Source organism: Borostomias antarcticus, assembly GCF_949987555.1.
Source record: "Borostomias antarcticus genome assembly, chromosome: 23".
Classification (NCBI taxonomy): domain Eukaryota; kingdom Metazoa; phylum Chordata; class Actinopteri; order Stomiiformes; family Stomiidae; genus Borostomias; species Borostomias antarcticus.
Genome location: NC_140256.1, coordinates 8,172,571 through 8,189,165, shown reverse-complemented (window position 1 = coordinate 8,189,165; position 16,595 = coordinate 8,172,571). Strand labels below are relative to the sequence as shown.

Genomic DNA, 16,595 nt, shown 5'->3' with positions numbered 1-16,595 from the left:
TGATGTTTTAGGAGGCTTTCACGTAAAAATCCTCCAAAAGCATAACCCAAGTTTACATTGTTGTCTTTTGATGCTGTAACATCAAACATGCAATTTCAATAAAGTACAGCCACCACTTATTACTACATAAATATCTGAGCAGTTGACTTGTGACTGACCTATCATTATAATTTGGGGCATGAAGTGATGTCTGATCAGATTATATTGGCTCATCCTCTAGCTCAAATGGTTGAAAGATATGCACATACATACATGCATACACAGATGATAAAACACATTTATTGATATTCAGCAGTTTTCTTTGACTTGGCATGTAAATAAATTAATAAGCAATGGCATCTGTAGTTAAAGGGTATAAAACATTTCTGATGATCATATATTTCTCAAAAAGCTTTAAAAGCTGAGAATGTCTCCCAGTCTATGAACAGACAGATTGATTGTCCCAGTGAGCTGCAGCTCCTCCTTCAGATACTTTCCAATGTGCTCACAGTACAGCACGTCACAAAACACCCAGATCTCACCCAGGGTTCTCTGGATATTGGAATTGCAGGTTGGCAGCTTGGAGTTTCTTATGGCGCGGTTCACTCCTCTAAACGTCTGTTCTAGGTCACCTGCCATGCAGTTCTGTTCCACGATAACCCACTTGGCCCTCTGGCGCATGTGAAGTCTGTGGCTCAAAACAATTTTGTGGAACTGTCTGGAGAAGGTCTGAGAGTTTGGTACAGTGAGCACACCCTTCTGTGTCTGTGAGAACACGCTCCATGATCTTTTGACTTTCCTTTCGATGAGGGTGGAATCTTTAGGCTGTGCTGGGGGTGGCCCAGTCTCACGGCAAGTCTGTGCAGGAGAGACTGCTCGTCCCAAACTAGTTTGGTGACAATTTTGAGGACTCTCGTCACCGTTCAAGCTCTGAGGCGCTGGCTCGGGTGTCTCTGGATTTAAGGAGAGGATATGCATCTGGATCTTGACCACCTCCTCTGGGGAGATGGCCGGGGGTGAACTCAGAGGCCTGATGGGCAGCCATCTGTCCCCTCCTGACGGGTGCCAGGGTGTAAACACAGGCAGGACTCTGCAGGGAAAGTCCTCCAAAGCCCTCTCTGTCTGGCTCACCAAGGCACTCAAGTCTGCAGCATCACTTCTATGGTGCAACACCACATCCATGCAGATAGGGCAAGGTCAAACCTCCCCTCACCTCATTGCTCCACCCTAAAATTAAACAAGACACATAGAAAGAGGTATGGTGACACAATACCGTGAAAGCTTAATAACTCTTCCAAACAACAGTAGCCTGGCTATAAGGTGTGCATTCAAACAATTCTGGTTTCTGGTCACTTGGAATTGGTGGCTGAGGTCCCTAGCAAGTAGCACAACTACTTGCTCAGTATTGCCAATTTTTGTGTAAGGGAAGTAGTTGTTTGCTCTCCCAAAAGTAGCTAGACGTAGCTAGATGACATAAAGAACCAATTTGCATAATATGCAATTCTGTAAGAGACAAAATGAATAGAAAAGGCTGACGAGGTAGTTTACAAACTATTTACGTATTTAGAAACGTATTAAACGTGCTGTAAAACTCAGGCACCATATGCCCATAGCAATACTCTCCAGACACCCTCAGACCATATCGGACATAGGCTACAAGAAGATGGACTGGTCTGCAAGGACATCCAATTAAGTTAGTTTTTGACCACACTAATCTGGCTGAAAACCCTCTCAATTTCAGTATTTGAGTGTGGCAAGGGCAACAGCCATGGCAAGCTCCTGAAACTGGTTGATGCCAGGCGCATCCCTAAACTGCCATACGTCGTACTGTATCATTTGGCTCTCGTGAGCTCGGTTGTAAACGTGAACCGCGGAAGGGGTCTAGATTGTCAAACTAGCATTAACGTTACTCAAATGACCAGGAAACTCGCTAGTTTTGTCGCTGGTCGCTTTTGACAAAGTCGCCAAGTGGGTCTGGAAAGTCGCCAGATATAGCAAAGTTGGCAACACTGCTTCAGGTCATACACCCAATAGGTTCTGGCTGCACAAGAATACTTCAAAACTCGCTAGCTTGGCAAGCTCGGCTGTGCTAGCTAATACGTAAACGTTACGCTAGCTAGTGGCCATCTAGCATCGAACAACACAATAGTCACTTATCATGTACACTGTTATCGCGAGTCTCTCACAAATGTTGATACCAACCTGCTTTTACATTCAATACTCATTATTTGCCGCTGAAAAAGTCACTAATGATGTTAGCTAGCCTAGCGGCCTGAGCTAGGCGGGGGATGGGCAGCAGGCCGCGGAGCACTACGGAAGCGTACATTTCTTTCGCGTCAGGCGCGTTGGGGGAAGGGCGCAAGCAGAAATCTTGAGGCATCAACCTATCCTGATCCCTATGATCAATAGATACAAACCACCCCCTCTACTCAAACATACACTTCGAACACAGAGAAGTTGCGCCTGGAAGACTCTGGAAGATCTAGGGCAATAGGATAGAGGGTGACTCCAACAAAGACCTGCTTTGAAGGATCTCTTGCCATGACCCCAATACATAAAATTATACTAAAATACACCAATAACAGTCACTCCTTCCAAAGTCCTCCAACAGGCTGTAGCACACCAATCCTCAGTCATTACTACCCAGGCATCCTCCTAGACTATATATTGATAGTAGAAAGACATGTACAGCCAAACGTGTCAACAGAACTGTTTAATCATATGTTCATTGTCCAATTACATTATACGCTGGCTGAGATGTCCAGCAGCACAAGTTATTTTCTGCATGCCATTTGGCCTGAGTAGCTAAAAATTACCATTTTACTACTTTAAGCACTCAATAGTTTTGCAACAAAAAGAAAAAGCACAATTGACTGTATTTGCAATGAGATGTGTTGTGAGGTCAAATAGGGCTATATTGCTGTTCAAAAAAAACTTTACATGTCTTAAAAGTTTTACATGTCTTAAAGATCATATGGCACATTTTGGTCCACATTGGTACTTTCATATTTCAATCATTTTAAACATGTATTAAACAAACAGAATATTAACTTAAACATGTATTGTAAATGTTTCATCAGCACAGCATTATGGCAGCATATTCTAAACACAACTGTATAAGGGCTCTCGCTCTCTTTGAACATTTTGTTTTTTAATATTTTTAACCTGATCCTCCAATTATCCAACCTCCCTTGTACAGTATATTAAAATCTATAAGAGGGGTTTCTGGGGCGATGAGGATTGCTTTGGACATTCACAGGAAGTAGTCAGGGGTGCGTCTGGTCACATGAGGCTCGCCACGTCGAGGAGCTGGGTCAAACTGTAGGCTGCAGAGGGAAAGAAATTAAGGTCAGGTGACTTGGTGAGTTTTGAGGGGGAAAAAAACAGGTCCTGTAACTCTATTCCACTACCATTTCCTTTGAAGTGTGCACTTCAGATTTTCAAAGCATACTTAAACCAATCCTGTGCTAATTAAACCTATCAAGGGGAGTGGCAGAGTGCATAGAGGGTTGAGCACTACAGCATGGATGTGTGATTATACAGAATGACAGTCTTCATACTTACAAAGAATATTTTAGAGTATCATCCAGTTCCATTATAGCTGCTTGGTTGCCACAACGATAGCAGTAGTTTGGCGCACTGAAGATGGTGACAACATTCTTGTCATGGCCCCAGTTGTAACCCTGTGGGAGAGAAAACAATTCACTCCCATGAACAAAGTGCGAAGCAAGCTGTATAGTACACACGCACAAAAAAAAAGCTTGAGTCATTATACTTCACAAAATACCCAGCCATGACACCCAGTCATCACAGTTTGTGAGATCAATATATCGTAAAAAAAACAAAAAACAACATTAAAATGCTTTCCAAAGCTAAAAGATAACAGAATACAGTAATATCGGAGGCATTAATAAAAACGTGTCATTATCATAGCCATCATTATTATTATCAATAATAAGTCACGTTAGTTGGTTGAGCCAATATCCAATACCTCCATGACCAGCTGGTGAGCACGTGACACCAGTGTGAGGCCATTGGCATGGTTGAAGGTCTCAGAGATGTCCTGTCCGAAGGTGTAGCCAGCACCACGGGGGGAGATGCCCCAGCCACCACGGTCATCAGGATCAGACCACAGCAGGTCACACATAGGGCCCTAGAATACACATCAGAAACATCAGTCTGAATAAGGCTGGTTGCTACTTCATACATTAATATACATTTAATTCAGTAACAAACGTTGATAGATGCTAGAAAGGCCGATTTAATTAATTGTCACTGGAGCTACTGAATTATCCTAGATGCCAGGTCCACAATAAACAGCTAGACAGAGTAAGAGCAGTAGCTGGAATGAGCAGCTCTGTGGAAAAAGGAATAGTTAGGAGTAGCCTAATAACATTCTTGAAAGAAAGACGAGGCTTCAAACCATCAATATCATATTCATTCACCAAGGCCTGCATGTTCTCATTGCCTTGGGGCACGTGTGCTTTTGTGTGCAGAGGGATGAAGATAGCTACCTCATGAGGGACCTCCTGCAAGCGGTCCAGGGCTCGTATGTGGTCCAGAGTGTCTATGGATGGAGACAGGCCTCCGTGGAGGCAGAAGATCTGATAGGAGAGAATAGACAAGAACACAGAATAAGTGGTTGTCTAATGTGTTAATCTATGTACTTTCCATCAAGTGGGCAAATGTAAACAAGCTTCATGCAGGAGGAATCCCAAAGCACATTGGGCTAGTCCTTACCTGTCCATCTACAAGTGCAGTAAGCGGGAGATAGTCAAAGAGATCTGTGAAGTATTTCCACACATTGGCGTTCCCATACTTCCTCAAGCACTCATCGTAGAAGCCATACACCTGTGTGATTTGCCTGCTCTCATGGTTTCCCCTCAGAATTGTGATTCTCTCTTGGTACCGAACCTGGTAAGCACAAACAGGAGTACTGTCAGACACATGAGCCATATGGCATGCATCCATCCTGATTCCTCATCAATTAAATATTATACCCTCATTACTGCAAAATAGTCTTCAGTGTTGGCAAGAACCATACCTTTAAAGTGACAAGAAGAGTGACTGTTTCCACAGAGTAGTACCCTCTATCGACGTAGTCACCCATAAACAGGTAGTTGGTGTCAGGAGATTTTCCTCCAATTTTGAAGAGTTCCATAAGGTCATGAAACTGTCCATGGACATCTCCGCAGACGGTCACAGGACATCGCACTTCTTGCACATTTGATTCCTTTGTGAGAATCTCCTTCGCCTGGATTAAGACATCAAAATGTACTTAGCTACAATGTCTACAAATCGCCGATTTGTAGAAAGCTAGTTGGCCAATAAGCAGCCAACCGGTTATTATTAACTTGTTGCATTAGACATTAGATACGAACATTAGCTAATACAAACATTACAGTAACACAGTGTTGCATTCTAATCATTCAAAAAATAACACTTTCCGAAAGACTAATGAGGTAGGACATATATTCAACATGTTTATTAGACCACGCCGAGGACTAATTTTAACGTTAACAAGGAACAAGTCGATTACAATTAAACTACGTGGGTTATCTTTAAATTGCAACAATCATAGATAGTCAGCTAGACTCATCAACCATAACCACTATTTCAACGAGCAGCACAGTGTGGATAATGTGTATGACTGAATCGCTAATGTTACCTACAGTAGGTAGCTACATAACTAGCTTGCTAGCAAGCAGATAGTGACAGCAGTTCCCTGTTTCTTTCGGGCCAGTATAATTACTGGAATTGAATGGGAACATGGAATGACTAACAATTACTTAACAATGTACAATTTTAACGTTACATTACGGCTACAAATCATTAAGTTTTGCACAGTTTAGCAAATGAAACGCCGTAATAAACACCTTCGATGTTTTATTTCTCATTTGATTAATCAATTACCGTTTTCATTCCAAGGATTCATTTGTTTTTCTGTAACCCCCCCCTTTTTTTTTTTACAGGGTTAGCTAACGTAGGGTTGGCTAACGTTAGCTAGCTAGTTTGCGTTTAGCTAGGCCAAGATCTGGAATGGGGAAAGAATCGAGTTAGCCTGGCCTAGCTAGCGAAGTTAGCTAGTTCATTTCCAAATGTTTTAACGTTACCCACCTTTTCGCAGAGTGTTCTGACTTGATTTTCCGATAATTGCTTACACTCGTTCAATTGTTCGACCCATTGATCTAATTCCTTAGTAAAAGATTTTTCGTCCATGACAGCCGTAGTAACTAGCTAACCACCGAATACCGATGTGATGCTGACGCTAATTTCTTGTTTCGTTAGCTCGCTCTAGCTAGCTGACTGTATTGTTAGCCGCGCTAGTAACGTTTGTCCCGCTAAAACCGGTTTCTTAAGCTAACCTTAAGACCTTAAACGAATAACCTAACGAATCACTTAGTATTTTGATATAGTTACGGATGTCACTTGCGACCAGGGGAATCTAAAATTTGGAGGGGTCGGAGTGGATCGAAATTCCCCGATGCGGCAGAATCCAGCGATCGAGGGTTACAGAACCACGACCAGCTAGCCTTAACAGCTAGCCTGCTACAATAACATACGGGGTCTTAACAGGTTGCCAGTTTTACAGAAGCATCCCCTGATAAAGGAGTCTAAAACCCCCGAACGAGGCATAAAGTAACCGAACGATATGTAGATAAAAACACCCACAGAGCTTTGAGAAAGGTCCGTATTAAATGTAGGAAAATAAATGTCCTCCACAAAAATAACATCAATCATGAATTTATAATTTAAAGATTTTTGAAGAATAGTAGTGAATAGTATGTGGTAGAATCCACTACCAAACTCACTTAAGTCCAAGCACCCAAAGCAAAATATATGAGGATAGTCTATCAGGGGTTAATTTGAGTCTCCCTCACACCTGTTGCCTTAATTGGTTCCTCCGAAGTAAGCTAATTATATGACTTGTGTGGTGTGCTGGTGTGCACCACAAGAAATCTGTTGGACTGTTTTGAGAGTTGTGGTAGCCTTTTGAAGTATGGAGGGGATCAGGGATGTTAACGCAGGAATGCATACAGGTTAGTGCTGCTTAGTGTTCATTACAAATCATGTAATTATTGAAAAAAATTTTTTTTAAATGGCCTGGAGATAAGTGACTAGTGACAGATGGATTTTCTCCGACAGGATACAATGGCAACATTAATGGCAAAGTTTAGTTTTGTTAAACGTCCCTTCTTTTTTCATAAACGTCCCAAATGCCCATATTCTTGGGACTGTTATTTTGTTGCGTTTAGACAACGACAGCAGTTGGAACTTTGGAGGGACCGGATCCTGGGGTGGAATACGAGGAAAGGACCAGGCTTTGCTGCTATGGACAGTCCCATCCCATTGACAGTCTTCAGATCACACAGCCACAGCCATATATTGTCTCTTTTTTGATAAATCCATAATTTTATTTCAATACATTTTGTTTGACTGCTACTTTTACATTTTTTTTGTTCAACAGGGTGCAGAGGCTTGGACCTAGGTGGAAGGAGAGGAGGAAGAGACAGCATGAGAGGTGGATGGAGAGGCTTTAGCAGTGACACCTCTGGTAAGGGACCTGAAAAAAGAGTGCACTGTATTTGTACCTCTTCACCCCTACCCCGCACCTCAGACAATGGCAGTAGTTGGAACAACATAAATGGTGGATTTAGAGGAAGTGGTGGGACCAGAGGCAAGTCGATATGAATTCCTGAGTCCTGAACACAGTTACAGGTGAAACTTAATTTAGAAAATATCATTATGTCTCAGCAGGTGACAGAGGTACAAGAGGCAGAGGAAGAGGATGTGGATTGAGTGACTCATTCCCTGGTATATCGGCATCACCCTTCCATTTGACTTATATCAGTGTCAGATAAAATGAGTTTGGTTTAGTACTCTTCATTTCCAAGACACATTGATATTGAACGTGGCCAGCATGTCCACCAAGTTTCAGTGGCCTCTGGCATTGTCTTACAGATTCATTCAACAACAACAATGGCAATATTACTCTTAAAGGTGGGATAGGTAGTTTGCTTTTGGCATTATTTGGTAAAATTGGCATAATATCCTTTCAGCTATCAGTAACAGAAGTGCTCTGAGAATAAACTTGTATCTCTGTGTTTACTGCTGCCTCTGTATTTTGGATTCAAAGAATGCACCGCGCCCGAATGTATTGACCAATCAGGGTTTCTATCTCGCCACACCTACCAGTCATGTTTGGAGGGAGGGACTACATCATGATTGACAGGAGGGAGGGGTGGGTTCTTTTGAAAAAGATGACCAATTGGAGGCCTTGTTGACGTCAAACTACCTACCCCACCTTTAATTTCCAAGACTTACAAGGCTACATTTTTATTGGAAGAGGCCTCCTGAGAAAGCTATAGTTCTCATGGTACACCAGTTGGCTCCTGTTTTCGACTCCCTCCTCATTCACTACAGTATTATAGATAGTGAAGTGCAGACAGAGTGACCAAAATCAACACATTGAATGGTGCTTGACAGGGTGGTATACCAGGGATATAGCCCTGACTACCGCTCTGGACCAGGGCTAGGAGTGCTACAGAGACTTGTGTAAGAGACTAAGTTAGCCTATGTGTCTGTGAAGTAGGTTTACTGTAGAAGTGAGCTAACTAGCTATTTTTCTCCCTTTAGAACCACACACACAGAAAGATGCATCTAATTACTCTCAAAAAGTCGGTGCCTGTGTATGCTGCAATTTGTTTAATAAACCCCTTAAAGGAGATCCCTCCCTCTGTCCTGACCAGACAACCCATATTGATGACAATAATTCTTAACCGAGTTTCAATATGTGGATGCCATGCCTCTATTCACAATCATCCCATTGACCTAGATTACTTGGGAGGTGATCAGGAAATGTGTAGATGCCCTTACTCTCCTGACCCTGAAATCTCCTCTCCTCTACAGGGACTGACTGCAATGGCAATGACAATGGTAAGGCATGACTGGTAAATCTAGTGGTATGAGATTATTCAGTCACATCCACATATCCTGCCCTCTTCCCCTGCACCTCAGACAACGGCAGTAGTTGGAACAACAGAGATGGTGGATTTGGAGGAAGGGGTGGAGCCAGAGGCAAGTCGATATGAATCCCTGAGTCCTGAACACTCTGTTACAGGTAAAACGTAATTTTGAAAAAATATCATTGTCTCATCAGGTAACAGAGGCTTAAGAAGCAGAGGAAGAGGATGTGGATTGAGTGACTCATTCTCTGGTAAATCAGCATCACTATTCTATTTTACTTATATCTGTCAGATAAAAGGAGTTTGGCATAGTACTCTTCATTTCCAAGACTTGGGCTACAGTACATCAAAGTGGCCTCCCGAGAAAGCTATAGTTCTCATGGTAGACCAGTAGGGGGTGCTCCTGTCCCGGGGTAGTAACAGAGGTGTCTCTGGGATGTAACAGGGGTGCAACTAGTAGCTAATGGATAATTTAGAGCCACAAGGTTGTGGTTACCATGGCTAAAACTACTAGCATGCCCATCAGGTTCCAGTGGTTTCCCCATGTTTCATTTCCTGTCATTGACATAGGTAATGGAGGTTCATTGAGAGATGTTGGTGGAATCAACTCCTACGATACAGGTAAGGGCTGGCAGTAACTCAGATTATCCACAAAACTGGGGAGGTTGCACATCTGATACGGCTGCAAATCAAATAATCACAGAACAAGATCTATGTGAGTGCTATGCCTCTATTCACAATCATTCCGTTGACCCAGACTACTTGGGAGGTGGAACTCTTCAGATGTATAGAGGTCCTCATTACTCAAAACTCTCCTGACACTGAAATCTCCTCTCTCCTCTACAGAGACTGACTCCAACGACAATGACAATGGTAAAGCATGACTGGTAAATGTAGTGGTATGAGATGAATCAGTCACATCCACATATCCTGATAACATTAATTAGGTAATTTAATTACTGAACCTCTCCACTCTTCCCCTGCACCTCAGACAACGGCAGTAATTGGAACAACAGAGATGGTGGATTTGGAAGAAGAGGTGGGGCCAAAGGCAAGTCGATATGAATTCCTGAGTTCTGGAAACTTTGTTACAGGTGAAACGTAATTCGGAAGATATTATGTCTCATTAGGTAACAGAGGCATAAGAAGCAGAGGAAGAGGAGGTGGATTGAGCGACTCATTCACTGGTATATCAGCATCACCCTTCCATTTTACTTATATCAGTGTCAGATAAAATGAGTTTGGTATAGTACTCTTCATTTCTAAGACACATTGATATTGAAAGTGGCCAGCATGTCCACTAGGTTTCAGTGGCCTCTGGCATTGTCTTACAGATTCATTCAACAACAACAATGGCAATTATGAGGACCAAAATACAGGTCAGAAGTACTATCCCTGTTTTAAATTTATACGCTTGTAAAAATGTAAATTTCATGTTCAGCATCAATGACAAGAGGCACAGAGGAAGTTGTGTATTTCAGTTTGCACTGGTTCCACTCATGTCATTTGTACTACCCCAAGCTCCTAGTCAGACAGAGAAAGCAGTGAACTTACCTGCTATAACAAACCAGGGGTGTGATGTCTTTCCAGGTCCGAAGGTGACCTACGTCCCCCCTCCCCCTCCCGAGGACGAGACCTCCATCTTCTCTCAGTTCCAGACCGGGATTAACTTTGACAAATATGATGACATCCTGGTGGACGTGAGCCGCAGTGACCTGCCCCCAGCCATCATGGTGAGGAGCAGTCACTCACTCAACAGTCACTTTACATTACTAGTAACGTACTGTACAGCTAAAGCACTGTTTCCTAATATGTGTTTCTCAGATGTTGCAGATGGGCTCCTCAAGTTAATGAGATGACACTACCGGTTGTTAGCTTTAATGATATAAGCAAGCGATCCTTCAAAAAGTGACTTGAGTGGTACTTCACAGCTGGTCTGTCCCAATAGGGATAGTCAAGAAGGTGCGGTAAAATAAAAACTGGATGTCAGGGTAACACAGTAATGTAACCATCCCTCCTGCTCCATCTTTCATCAGTCGTTTGAGGAGGCTGGTCTCTGTGAGAGCCTGAGCAGGAACATCCGCAGGTCAGGCTACATAAAGCCAACCCCGGTCCAGAAACATGGCATCCCCATCATCTCTGCTGGCCAAGACCTGATGGCCTGTGCCCAGACCGGATCAGGGAAAACGGTGATCTCTGACTGCTAACGCATAGACACATTAAAAAGCATAATAGGCATGCATGTATACTCACTCACTCACTCACTCACTCACTCACTCACTCACTCACTCACTCACTCACTCACTCACACCCTCTTTCTTTCCCTCTATTATCTTGCAGTTTAGGCTATACCTCACTGTTTGTATATCTCTCTCCCCTCCCCCCAGGCTGCGTTCCTGCTGCCTATCCTCCAGAGGCTGATGTCGGAGGGCGCAGCAGCAGATGGGTTCAGGGAGGTGCAAGAGCCGGAGGTCATCATCGTGGCGCCCACCAGAGAACTCAGTAACCAGATCTACCTCGAGGCCCGGAAGTTCTCCTATGGGTGATTGATTGGTTGGTTCTCTGAGGACAGAACACGTTCCACTCTCCAGTGTGTTGATTTGGAATGGACCCTGTTGGGTATTCTGTGATATGCAGGATGTTTCAGGAATGAAAGGTAAAGCGAACAACGACCGTCTTGATTTTAATGGTTTTATTACACAGTGTGCGCACAGTGGAGAGACACTGAACCTAGCTAGGCTATGTAGACAGTGCTCCAAAGATTCAAAGTCCTTTTCTCTCCTTTATATGCATAGCATAAGATAAGAGAGAATGTTTTCATCATCTCTGCTCTCTCACCACCAGTCAACACACCAGCCACGAATACACATGTATAAGACCAGCAGGCCATACTATTATCAGCTTCAAATCTACGAGGCAGTGCTTACATCTGTGTCCATTTAGGAGAATTTCTCCATACCAGAATCAAACTATACCCTTCGACGCACTGCGCATTACGAAGGAGAGTGTATTCACACTTTGAGCCCATCATGTAACTCCCCCCTCCTCTTCCATAGGACATGTGTACGTCCAGTGGTTGTCTATGGAGGGGTCCGTTCAGCCTATACCACCCGGGAAGTAATGCGGGGGTGCAACATGCTGTGTGGGACCCCAGGGAGGCTGCTGGACATTATCGGCAGAGGAAAGGTGTGACAAGTGTTCTGTACACATAACTAGTCCAACTGTACACATAACTAGTCCAATGTTATCTTTTCATTCAGAAGTCGCAGATCATCCACTGCAAAATCACTTGGGTGTCAAACCCACTCCCCCCTCAAGAACGCATCTATGTAAAAAACTGTTTCCACCACCTCCTTGGTCCATCCCTTTCATGGTCCTCTCTGTTCAGAAGCTCAACACTGACGCATTGGTAACGGTCTGAGTGGATAAGGTGTCAATGCTGTACTGTAGGTGGGACTGAGTAAGCTGAAGTACCTGGTTCTGGATGAGGCAGACCGGATGTTGGACATGGGTTTCGAACCCGATATGCGCCGGCTTGTGGGCTCACCTGACATGCCCCCCAAGGAGGAACGCCAGACACTGATGTTCAGTGCCACATTCCCTGAGGACATCCAGAGGTGTGTGTGTGTGTGAATGAGAGAGAGAGAGAGAGAGAGGGTGAGGTTAGGAATTCATGTAGCAGTCCTCTATGGTATCATCTCATACAGTATTTTTTTTCTCAGTATTTTTCTCAAGGAGTATTTTTTTTCCAGTATTTTTCCTCCTGTGTGACGATGTTGCAGGCTGGCTGCTGACTTTCTGCGGACAGACTACCCTTTCCTGGTGGTGGGCCAGGTGGGCGGGGCCTGCAGTGACGTGGAGCAGAGAGTGATCCAGGTCACCCAGTTTTCCAAGAGAGACCAGCTAGTGGAGCTGCTGCACAACACAGGTCAGACTCTACAGGGAAAACTGTGGGCTGCTAGCTTTTTGAACTCACAAGTCACAACAGACTAGACGGACCTAATGGTTCACACATTCAGGTCTCAAGCCTTGTTACTTTAAACCTCTTCATCAGTAGAAGACATTACTTTTTTTTTACATTAGTCATTTAGCAGACACTTTTATCCAAGGCGACTTAACAATAATTGCATTTAACGTAGGAAGTCGGTGTACTACTACTCACCAGAACTCACAAGTGTGTCTCTTTAAACAAGTGTCTAAGAGCATAATCTAGTGCTAAAGACAAAGTGCAAGAGTAGCAAACTAAAAATACAATAGTTGCGGGAAGATCGTGGTAGTACTTCTTGAAGAGGTGAGTTTTGAGCTTGCGGCGAAAGATGGGCAGCGACTCTACTGACGGGCAGCGACTCTGCTGTCTTGACGTCAGTGGGCAGTTCATTCCACCACTGTGGGGTCAGGACAGAAAAGAGCCGTGACCGTGTTGATCGACTGCAGGGGCCTCAAGAGTGACGGGGAAACCAGTCGCCTTGAGGTAGCAGAGCATAGTGGTCGGCAGGGGGTATAGGGCTTGACCATGGCCTTTAGCAGCAGATGGGGAGGAGAATGTAGAAAGAAGAGATATGAAGTTAAGAAGGTCCTCTTGGAGTTTGCCTTTTCTCCATTTACCTTATTTACATTATTATACATTATTATATAAATTGACATTATTTGGCCGTGCTGGTCCGGAGGTGAGGGGACAGAGATTGTCCAGGGAAGAGGAAAAGAGTAGAGAGGAGAAGATCAGTAGCAGTATCAGAGGGTAGGAGAGGGAAGGATTCAAGGGCAAGGAGGGCGAAGGTAACAGAAGCGGAAAGGTCAGTACGGGAGAGCGAGCGGAGGTGGCTACGGGTAGTAACCATGTGGGTAGGAGGAGGAATTATGGAGGAAGAGGAGAGGGAGAAGGACATGAAATAGTGGTCGGAGAGATGGAGGGGAGTGACAGAGTTTAGGAGTAGAACAGTGTCTAGTGAAGATGAAATCCAGCCGGTAGCCAGTTTTGTGAGTAGAAGGAGGAGAGAAAGAGAAAAGAGGTTCCAATATTTCAGTCTGGATGTTGAAGTCGCCAACTGGCAGTTCCAAAGTCCCCTGTCACCACTTGCTTGCCATGAGTTTTGTAAGGTTTTATGACAAGCACTGTGTTTTGAGTGAGAGGTGCTACCAGGCTGATGAATCAGATACTTGTCAGTTTGATCTACACAGTGGGTTGGTTTCAGGCTCGGAGCGCACCATGGTGTTTGTAGGAACCAAGAAGAAAGCGGACTTCATCGCAACTTTCCTCTCTCAGGTCAAGATCCCCAGCACCAGTATCCATGGGTAGGTGGAATGGCCCAATCAGAACCTGGATATTCATGACTAGTGCTCCCATGCAGCCACTCAGAACATTGGTGGTCAGGACTAGTTTTCCTGATCCAGGTATGTTCAGACTGATGATGTCAGACTTTTGACAATGTTTGAACGGCGTCTTCCTGTAGGGACAGAGAGCAGCAGGAGCGGGAGGAAGCTCTGAACGATTTCCGTACCGGCAAATGTCCGGTCTTGGTGGCTACATCAGTAGCGTCGCGAGGCCTGGATATCGAGCATGTCCAGCATGTGGTGAACTTTGACATGCCCCCCAGCATCGAGGAGTACGTGCACCGTATTGGCAGGACCGGTCGCTGTGGCAACACAGGGCAGGCGGTGTCGTTTTTCGACCCGGATGCTGACGCTTCACTGGCTTGCTGCCTAATCAAAGTCCTGGCAGGGGTATTTATACGCTCATTTCACTCACTCACACTCACTCACTCACTCACTCACTCACTCACTCACTCACACTCACTCACTCACTCACTCACTCACTCACTCACTCACTCACTCACTCACTCACTCACTCACTCACTCACTCACTCACTCACTCACTCGTTAACCGTACTCTTGTTAACAGTCCCAGCAGGAAGTTCCGTCCTGGCTGGAGGAAGTGTCTGCTGGTTCTCATGCGACGGCGGCATTCCATCCATCAGGGAGAGGCTTTGCATCCACGGACACATGCAGCAATGTAAGCTGACAACACTACTGTAGTCTAGTTCTGGATCTATCAGCTGCCATCTCCCTCTGATCTCTGGATCTCATCTGTGTCTGTCCCCAGCAGGCCTTCTCCCAGGGCCCACAGCCTGCGACGCGGTTCAAGAGCCAGCCGGTGGCATCGGAACCACCGTTGGAGGAGGAATCTTGGGAGTAAACACCTCCCTACCGTTGCCATCTCGTCCTGGTCTGCACTCTGTCCTCCTGAAGCGGCAACTAATACTGTACAGTAATTTAAATAAAACAAAATCAGCATTACATTTGGTTGTTTTTTATTTTGGTTTAAGAACAGAACATTCTGTCTGTGATGCAATACACTGATTTTATGTTTGTTATGAATATTACAAATGTTATGAGTTTACATATTGTTACATCTAAATCATTTAGCAGACGCTTTTATTCAAAGTTGTTTATTCACACACAGACACACACCACAGTACATGACATGACATGGCATACATGAGGCAACATCCTGTTCATGAAACTACGGTGTAGATAAGACGGGCATCTATCTCATCTCAGCATATCGGCTTCCTCTTTTACTGGATACACTCAGTGACACGACAAACTGCCACGTGTGTTGGGATTAATCAATTTTAACGTTTTGTTACTTTTCATGCCTGTCCATTATGACAGAGATGTGGCATAAAGCAAACAGTTCCCTGTGGATCGTTCTCTGCCTAACTCTCATGTGTCATGGTGAGTACTCACACACCCTGGGAGCTAGGAGAGGTATCTAATTTATATTGACAGAGTGAAGATGTGCATTACAGCTAGGTTTAATGAGACGTATAAGTGTTCAGATGTTCCAACATTGTGGTGTTTTGATGTTCTAATATTCCTTTGATATTTAAGAGTGTTCCTGTCTGAGTGATGGACAGTCTGAGCCAAACCACCTTCACCATCATGGTAACTGGTTTCTACTGTTTCTGTAATATCTAGGCTACTGCTCTGTGCCTGAACTGTTATGTACATAATTGAACTAGCAGCAAGAGTTGGTTAGATTAAAAACAAATATTTGTCATAGAGGTGAATGTGCATTTAATTGCGAAGTACAGTACACATACTATTTATATGTACTACGGTATGTAATACCTGTAATATCTCAGTGTGATATTTGTTCCAGAGTGTACCGTGTTGAAAGAAGATCTACATGCTTGTGAGAACGATAAGCGTGTGTGTGTCAACAACCTCAGAGACTGTGACAGTGTTCCTGTTTCTTACCCTGGTAGATAACGGCTGCTGGCTTGTCCACACATTTCAATGCATGGCTCCATCTGAGATTACATTACATACATTAGATCAATGCACGTAGCATACACGCTGCTTCCATCTTGTCATGTTTTCCCATGTGTAGATTCATGCACTCTGCATACACAACATAAATATGTCTATCCCAGAAATATTAGCATGAATGATTCATCTTTTTTCCTATTGTACGTCTGTTTGAGGACTGTTTGACCCAGTGCCCCTGAACATCTCTTGCTATTTTAATCCGGTGGAGCCTGTCACCCTGTCATGCTCTTGGCATCATGAGTCCAGAAATCCTGCAGACTCCACCTGCGCCCTCATCTTCAGTCAGTGAGTAAAGTAACACTTGCATCTAAAGGACCT

The 16,595-nt window shown here is 44.1% G+C and overlaps 3 protein-coding genes across 3 annotated transcripts; 1 reads left to right on the top strand and 2 right to left on the bottom strand.

Annotated features, from left to right (window-relative positions):
- Positions 1 to 298: 298 nt before the first annotated feature.
- Positions 299 to 2,300, bottom strand: shld3 (shieldin complex subunit 3). Its single transcript, XM_084457027.1, has 2 exons — positions 2,182 to 2,300; positions 299 to 1,206 (listed from the first exon to the last, which is right to left on the bottom strand). The coding sequence occupies exon 2, from the start codon at positions 1,159 to 1,161 to the stop codon at positions 394 to 396; it is 768 nt and encodes a 255-aa protein (XP_084313153.1). The 5' UTR covers positions 1,162 to 1,206; positions 2,182 to 2,300; the 3' UTR covers positions 299 to 393.
- Positions 2,301 to 2,677: 377 nt separating this feature from the next.
- LOC311324574 (serine/threonine-protein phosphatase 2A catalytic subunit beta isoform-like) lies at positions 2,678 to 6,489 on the bottom strand. The gene is made up of 7 exons (XM_084457052.1): positions 6,097 to 6,489; positions 5,024 to 5,233; positions 4,720 to 4,893; positions 4,494 to 4,583; positions 3,971 to 4,132; positions 3,544 to 3,662; positions 2,678 to 3,305 (listed from the first exon to the last, which is right to left on the bottom strand). Exons 1-7 carry the CDS (start codon positions 6,196 to 6,198, stop codon positions 3,233 to 3,235), a joined length of 930 nt encoding a protein of 309 aa, XP_084313178.1. The 5' UTR covers positions 6,199 to 6,489; the 3' UTR covers positions 2,678 to 3,232.
- Positions 6,490 to 9,442: 2,953 nt separating this feature from the next.
- LOC311324902 (ATP-dependent RNA helicase DDX4-like) lies at positions 9,443 to 15,163 on the top strand (the record flags this gene model as incomplete). The annotated part of the gene is made up of 15 exons (XM_084457499.1): positions 9,443 to 9,566; positions 9,792 to 9,818; positions 9,937 to 9,984; positions 10,076 to 10,132; positions 10,280 to 10,324; positions 10,536 to 10,678; positions 10,982 to 11,134; positions 11,333 to 11,487; positions 12,002 to 12,131; positions 12,396 to 12,562; positions 12,728 to 12,873; positions 14,138 to 14,237; positions 14,396 to 14,666; positions 14,845 to 14,955; positions 15,049 to 15,163. 15 exons carry the CDS (start codon positions 9,443 to 9,445, stop codon positions 15,136 to 15,138), a joined length of 1,767 nt encoding a protein of 588 aa, XP_084313625.1. The 3' UTR covers positions 15,139 to 15,163.
- Positions 15,164 to 16,595: the final 1,432 nt, after the last annotated feature.